This window comes from Tachysurus vachellii, chromosome 4, assembly GCF_030014155.1.
Source record: "Tachysurus vachellii isolate PV-2020 chromosome 4, HZAU_Pvac_v1, whole genome shotgun sequence".
In the NCBI taxonomy this organism is placed as follows: Eukaryota; Metazoa; Chordata; class Actinopteri; order Siluriformes; family Bagridae; genus Tachysurus; species Tachysurus vachellii.
Genome location: NC_083463.1, coordinates 28,562,943 through 28,570,639, shown reverse-complemented (window position 1 = coordinate 28,570,639; position 7,697 = coordinate 28,562,943). Strand labels below are relative to the sequence as shown.

The window sequence follows — 7,697 nt, the reverse complement described above, 5'->3', positions numbered from 1 at the left end:
TGTTGTCTCTTTGCCCCACATACACCCCCTCCCCTCCCCAGGCCACTCTCTATCGGGGCGGATACAGCAGGTTTTCTCCTTACTAACCTCCAGAAACCTCTCCGCTCCACCGACTTCACCCAAACTTTTACCAACAGCCGGTCTCTTAGGAGTCCTTTTTTTTTTTTTGTGGACAAAAAAAAAAAAAAATAATAATTTACAAAACGAAAACACACACCGCTTAAGCATAAATACTTGAGAAAGGAAAGTACATCACTACAAGTGGGTTTTTAAAAAAAATTCAAATTTAAAAATCACATACATAGAAGTAACTTTACAAGGCGAGCGAGACGCTGACCAAGGAATTGCACGACTGAGAAAAAAAAAATTGTATTCTTTCCTTCTTTGGCACGTTTCTCTGCACATATGCATGCAGTAATGGCTCTAGAGGAACGGTTCTAGCGGCCAACAAACTCCATGTGCACAGAGCGTCCGGACTACGGCGGGCAAAGTTTGTGCGTCGCTCTTCTACTACTACATCACACTACATTTATCCCCAGCCCTAGCAAAGAAGCCTGCCCACTTCACCACAAGGACTGTAAGAGGATCACAGGACAAACAGAAACCCGCACGTTCTTTCTTTAATAGAGGAACCGACAAAATACCACACGAAAGGAGACGACTTTGGTGTGAAGTGGTGTTTTGTTTTTTTTTGTTTTGTTTTTCCTCATAAAGAAAAAAAAAGGACCGGGATGTGAAACAAAATCGACAGCTGTTACGGATCCCCGGGATTCTCCTCACGCATACGGGACGATGTGTCATAAAATAACCTACAGAAAACCTTGCTTAGATTTTTGCTTTTTTTTTGTTTTGTTTTTGTTTTTTTTTCCTTTATTTTTTGGGGTGTTCAAATTACCTCCTGCTTTCCGAGTCTTTTTTTTGAAAAGACGTACCTTTAAAATTGAATAGTATCAATATGCAAATAAACTAGCTTAGAACAAAAATGTTACCAAACTTCTTTATTATTATTATTATTATTATTATTATTATTATTATTATTAGACCATTTCTTTAAAATGCCGTCCCTGTGAGCTGTTGACTCCTATTTAAACGCGGAGGTTATATCATGAAATTATCGAAATGTAACACTATATAACACGATTAAGTTTAGAGGAAGAAAAAAAAACGCACACTTAAGAATTTTTATACAATTTGTTGGATTGGATTTTGGGCTTCTGAGTCCTTTTTACAAGAATTGTCGTGCTGTCAGATATGCAACTTGCGTCATTTTTCAACAGGGTGTGCAGCAAGTGATGAAACCTTTGGATATTTTAAAGTCGTTAAACTACATAGTATTTTTATTTTTTTTTTCCTTCTCGCTTCTTTACATGTATTTACTCTTATCTTCTGAATATCGATATTATGTCTTATGAATTTTTGGTTCCAAAGATTTTGTGAAGCACATTTATTTTTCGTTTTTTTTTTTTTTGTTTCTTTTATTTTTGTTTATATGTATGAGCCTATGGCCATTTTTGTTGTTTGCCTTGTTTTATTTTTGTATCAATAGATTTTACTGTTTGATTTTTTTGAAGTGACTTAAAAAAAAAAAAAAAAATCCAACAAAAAAAAAAAATGGTTTGAACCGAAATGGATTTTGCAGTGTCTGCTGTGCCATCGACATCCAGTTTCCAGCGTAATTTATTACCAAACCTATCAGTCAAATATAAGCAGGTTATTCTGTGGTCAGGATTAATCAGTGTACGTGCTTCGTTCCGAGTCGTGTATCAGTACTTTCTGTGCTGGAATTGTTGGAAAAGCATGAAAAACCCAAGCTACCGGGTATTAATTGTGTATGGATTCGCCCGTTATTAAAAAAAAAAAAAAAAAAAAAATTATATATATATATATTTCAGCAGTGTTGCCTAGCAACGGTCAGCACCTATACTGTAAGTTAATACTAGAATACATTTCATACTTAACCCTTTTTTTTTTTTGGTTTTGTTTTGTTTGTGTGTAATGTAAGGGTTGAATTATATTCCACTGCACCAAGCAAGTCCTGGAAGTGGAACGTTTATTAAGATTTAAAGAATTTTTCCCTGCCTCTCTCTCTGGAAACCCATTGAGATAGAAGGGTGTTAATTTTTTTTTTTTTTTTTTTTTGCTGTCCTTTAGGTACTTTGCAGCCTATGCACTACGTTTCCTCAGTGTTATCAAGACAATTTAAGACGTCATTAGCTGCGATCGATCTCTCCCTACCTTTTTTTTTGGTGTTTTTTTTTTTTTTTTGCCTCGACTCTTCCAAGATCTGTGTCGGATAAATCTGGATGAATTTGTTCCATTTTTTTTTTTCTTTTTCTAGCCTTCCTATGTGTATAGTGACTAAAGTGCTACTGTTAAAACAGTAGTCCAAAGCCAGACAAGTTTTAGACTCATTTCAGTCCAGTGATATTTATTAGTGAATTCCATCCCACAAATCAAACTGAGAGAGGAATTCCGATTGGAAATCCGGGTCAGGAATCAGGCAGAATCCTGACGAAGAGCGCGCAAGTCTAGAAATGTTGGATCGTCTTATAGAGCACAGGTTTCTAATAACGTTCAGCTGTACAGTCAGGGTGGGAATGAAACAAGCTGCCACCTTCGGCAGAGTCCCAATCCTATCCTATATCTCCTTTCCATCTTTGCACATTATTATATAATACATGTTGTGCATATTATCCTTTAGTTTACAATGTGAGTGTGTTTTCGGTTTGAACTCTTCCTCTCTGCATACTCGGATGCCATTCGTGATGTAATTTGTATCTGAATGTCCATATAAACTGTTTTTTTTTTGTTTTTTTTGTTTTTTTAAATATATGCACAAATGAGTTTGAGTTTTTGTCTTTGGGAGAGTTATTTCAGCTGCGAGTATTAAAATTTAGCATGTTTTTTTTCTTTTTCTTTTTCTTTTTTTTTTTTTTTTTTTTTGTAAGATTAAATAATTTTAGGAAAATTTATTTTATTGTGCAGAACAAAAAATTGCACCAGTGTTGATTTTGGCTTTGAGTTTAAATTTAGTCCTAATCTCTTTAAAAATAAATAAATTAATTTAAAATAATAATAATAATAATATAATGTATAATATTCTAGTTAGAAATATAAATAGTCCAACCCTCACCACCACCACCCCATATGTTTGGTGGGTTGGAGAAACAAAGTTATTTTTTTTTAATAATTAATAATGTTCAAAATCGAGTTTTTCCACCTGGAACATATCCAAATATCTACTTTAAAAAAATACATTCATCTATAAAATGGTGTTAAAATATTTTTAGTATTTCGTTTAGTCTCGTCAAGGTCTAAACGAGTTTGGTTCAGGTAAGAGTTTGGTTTAATAAATGCAGCACTACGAACATTTAATATGCTTGAAGGTGTTTAAGCGCTTGTGATTTTCTGTGATGCACAGATTTTTAGTGGTTAAAGATAAACACCTACAAATTTTAGAAGCAATTGGGCGCGTCTCAGAGAACAGAAATGAGTTTAATATCACCATTTACTTCGAAGATGGAAACCTTTGTATGCAAAAAATGTTTTTGTCTGGGGTTTTTTTTTTTAATTTAACATGAGCCCCTATTAAACTAGTTAACAACTGGAATATTTATGAAAAACTACAAATTCTGAAACCTCGGAGTGTCTGCTTTCATATGAGCTTCATATCGTCCATCACGGTGGATTGGGACATGACAGACATACAATGCTGATAGACACAACCAAACAGGAGCGAACTATATTTTTATGTCACTGGGAAAAAGAGTTCAAGTACATGCTGTTTAATTGTGTATATATAAACATATAGTTATCATATTTTTACTTATGTTATTTGGTTAGTTTTAGCTTTCGTCTAGTCAACAATATAACAAGTGCAAATTTCCAGTATGTTTTATTAAAGCGATAAAAGTACACAGATCCTATGATTAAGCCTTTCTTACGAAGGAACAGCAGATAAATGCACATTTCCACTACATGATCGCTTTCATTATTCAGAGAAGGCAGGAATGGTAATGTGACTGTCATGAGTCAATGAGTTACTAAGCTAATTAAGGTATTAATACGTGCATTTAATTCAGTGTGATTGACGTGAGATCACCTTTGTTCACCTTAGGCTGATAGCACTAGCCAAATCTAACAATCCTGAAGTGTTGTTCCTTGAGGGATTAAACCTCACAATATAGCATCACTGTGGTCAGCAAGGTTGCCAATTTTTTCATTCTTCCTAATCCCCTTGAATAAGTGATATACAAGCTTTAAGAGGGTTAAAACAGACTTTACGCCACTGGTTCTGACATTTTTGTCTTGTTTTTATTACAAGGAAAATAGTCATCACATTTCACCATATGTACAAAGCAAAGGATTCAGAACTACAAATCACGTTGAGCTTGAGTAGCAGTGTAAATACTTGCATCATAAAATCTAAGAACCAATCATATTTCAGTATGCAAATTCAACAGAACTGGAAATGATGCCTGGCTGATTCCTCAATCTTAGATTTTTCAGTGCATTCGGTTGACGCATGCTGTATTTTTGGATGTAACGAATCTTCACAGAGGAATCGACGAGTGAGACGAAGCTTCAAGAGCAATTCGGTGATGTTAAAGGTGAGGAAGTGGAAGTAAAGGTGAGGAAGTGTACAATCATGGAATTCTCAACAGTGAGAAAATGTCAACGGTGAGGGATCCGGAAGGGGGGGGGGGAGGGGAGAGAGACTGCCAAAATGAAAACTACAAAATTCCATATTTTGCCAAATCGCTTAGTTCCATGTCACCATAAGCCTCCCACGGACAAATCACAGTGAAGTCTGAGAAAGAGAAACAGAAATTAATTGCATACAGTATGGCATGTGGACCGCTGACCTACACACACAGACTGATGCCATAAATGATACATGGAATGATAGCACGGATGATACAAGATGTACATACACATATTTCTAGTAGTCTTTATTTCTACTCCTGCAGCTTAGTTTTATTTATGTACACTGAGCAAAATTATAAACTTTTGTTTTCCAAGATCTAAGACTTGTTCTATGTACACAAAAGACAATTCTTTCAAAGATTGTTCACAAAGCTGTCTAAATCTGTGTTAGCGAGCACTTCTCCTTTGCCGAGATAATCCATCCACCTCACAGGTGTGGCATGCTGATGCTGATTAGACAGCATGATTATTGCACAGGTGTGCCTTAGGCAGGCCACAATAAAAGGCCACTCTAAAATGTGCAGTTTTTATAACACAGCACAATGCCACAGATGTCGCAAGTTTTGAGGGAGTGTGCAATTGGCATGCTGACTGCAGGAATGTCCACCAGAGCTGTTGCCCGTGAATTGAATGCTCATTTCTCTACCATAAGCCTTCTCCAAAGGCGTTTCAGAGAATTTGGCAGTACATCCAATCGGTCTCACAACCGTAGACCACGTGTAACCACACCAGACAAGGACCTCCACATCCAGCATGTTCACCGCCAAGATCGTCTTGAGATCAGCCACCCGGACAGCTGCTGCAACAATCGGTCTGCATAACCAAATAATTTCTGCACAAACTGTCAGAAACTGACAAAAGTGTTGTGTTTATCATTTTGTTCAGTATATATATATGTTGCACGTGTCTTGGCATTTACTGTGGATAGCAAAGAAATAATTTCATTGTACAGGGAAACCGTGCACATGACAATAAACACTTTGAACTTGAACTTTGAACAAAGGTGTAAGCACACAGTTGTAGAGAATGTCTTTATATACTGAGCTTGTTCCAACACGACAATGCCCCAGTGTCCAAAGCAAGCTCCATAAAGACAAGGTTTGTCAATGTTGGTGCTGGAAAAACTTCAGTGTCCTACACAGAACCTTGACCTCAACCCCACTGAACTCTTCTGAGATGACCAACTGAGCACTAGAAACATCTTACCAGACCAACATCTTCACAGTGCCTGACCTCACTCTGAGCTTATTATCACAAGAAATGTTAGGACTAAATTTGGAATGAGATGTTCAGGTATCCACAAACGTTGTCCATATAGTGTATATAGTTTAGCTTGGTTCTTAATATTCCTTCCGAAAATGTTTAATACAATGAGTCAAAATTATGCACCATAAACAACATCTCAGCAAAGATATGACAGATCAAGAAATTATATATATGAATATATATATAAAGTTTGATATTTGCGGTGTGTTTGTTTACCTGTCCCAAGACCCTCCATTCCAGGTATGTCATCTCCAAAACCCTTCTGCCCCGGTCTTGGTGCTTTACTCTTGAAAGTCCGGACTGTCCTCTGCTTAAACCTTGGGGGTGCCTTCTTGTCTGTGGGTGCTGGGGCATCCATTGTGTTCACTTCCTAATATGAAATACAACATTGCTTCTGATAAGATTAAATCATTATCATCTTAAATACAACTATTAGTCCAATGGTTGATGTTCTGCACTGGACCAGCAGGTTGTGATTAATGAATCCCAGTTCTGCCGGTCACATTTGGTCTTTTGATCAAATCTCTCATCTTCAGATATATAAATGAATATTGACTGAAATCTGCTTCATTTGTAATTAGCTTTGGGTAAAAGCTCAGTCTGGCAGGATTAAACATTTGTCTGAGAAGCATAAAGCAATCCACTGCATGATTTCCAGCTGTTCCTCATAGATCCAACATCATCTGTAAATTGCCATTGGCATTCTTCTGGTTCATCAGGTCAGTTACATCATTTAAACAGCTTTGTCTCTGTGATTAAAAATGTCCAGGCTCATTTGGAAAGTCCAACCTATTTATAGTATGTTTACGTAACCCCTGACCTTAATGAACTAATGTAGGCCACTCTCATTCTCTCTCATACTCTCTTGCAAGGGATTTCAGATTAGATTACTTGCTTCTACTAGAAGTGACAATTGCACCCTGATTCTCAATACAGAGAATGCTGGGTAATGGTAGCTTAGCAGTTAAGGTTATAAGCTTGGGTCCCACATCTAAGCCATAACATTCAGTTTAATGATAAATAAATGAAATGCAAAGTGTGCACACCCCTAGGACAAGAAAGCCTAGATGCTTACCTTGGTGTTTCACAGCAGTGAGTCTTTTGGAGGATTCGATTTTCCTCAATCCTCAGCTCTTATTTTTCCTGCAGTCTTGTCTACTTTTCTTTTGTCTCCCATCATCTTCTTTTATACTCCTCTCTCTCTCTAATCCCCTGCAGCTACACACCCACTTCTCACCACTCTTCCAGAAGTTTTTTTTTTTGATTACCTGCCACATGTACCACCTCATCCCTTCCCTGAAGGATTAAAAGATTGAAAGTTTGAAGAATCGGTAGAGGGACAGAGGGATGAAAAGATTGAGGTGTATTTTAAGGATTGTTTAAAGGAGAGACAGGCAGTCTGAGGTTTCAATGGGCTGAGTACACAGTCTGAAGCTTAATGCCTCAGTAGCAGTTAAGCAGCCAAGAGTTTCTCTTGTTTTAATGGAAGCCAACGATCAACTGATGGTCTAGTGTTTATAACAACCTCATCGTACAACCTCTTAGACATTTAAAACATATAGGATTATAGAAATGTATAGAAATATACTGACTCTTTTGGAACCTTCTTTTAGGAAATACTATACACATGGCCATAGAACCAGCAGATCCTTTTAAGAGCCAGTTCAGGTTTCCATGCAGTTTCTGTCAGTCTGAGCCAAGTGATTGTGTAATCAAAGGTCAAT

The 7,697-nt window shown here is 36.8% G+C and overlaps 2 protein-coding genes across 7 annotated transcripts in view; one reads left to right on the top strand and one right to left on the bottom strand.

Annotated features, from left to right (window-relative positions):
- rbfox2 (RNA binding fox-1 homolog 2) overlaps positions 1-2,849 on the top strand; it is a 54,737-nt gene extending 51,888 nt beyond the window's left edge. For all 6 annotated transcript variants that reach the window (XM_060868766.1, XM_060868764.1, XM_060868765.1 and 3 more), the window contains one exon: positions 42-2,849. In XM_060868766.1, coding sequence (XP_060724749.1) covers positions 42-86 — 45 coding nt within the window. In that variant the 3' untranslated portion in view covers positions 87-2,849. The remainder of the gene's footprint in view (positions 1-41) is intronic.
- Positions 2,850-4,396: 1,547 nt separating this feature from the next.
- Positions 4,397-7,122, bottom strand: LOC132844037 (retinal cone rhodopsin-sensitive cGMP 3',5'-cyclic phosphodiesterase subunit gamma-like). Its single transcript, XM_060867196.1, has 3 exons — positions 7,049-7,122; positions 6,190-6,343; positions 4,397-4,810 (listed from the first exon to the last, which is right to left on the bottom strand). Exons 2-3 carry the CDS (start codon positions 6,329-6,331, stop codon positions 4,734-4,736), a joined length of 219 nt encoding a protein of 72 aa, XP_060723179.1. The 5' UTR covers positions 6,332-6,343; positions 7,049-7,122; the 3' UTR covers positions 4,397-4,733.
- Positions 7,123-7,697: the final 575 nt, after the last annotated feature.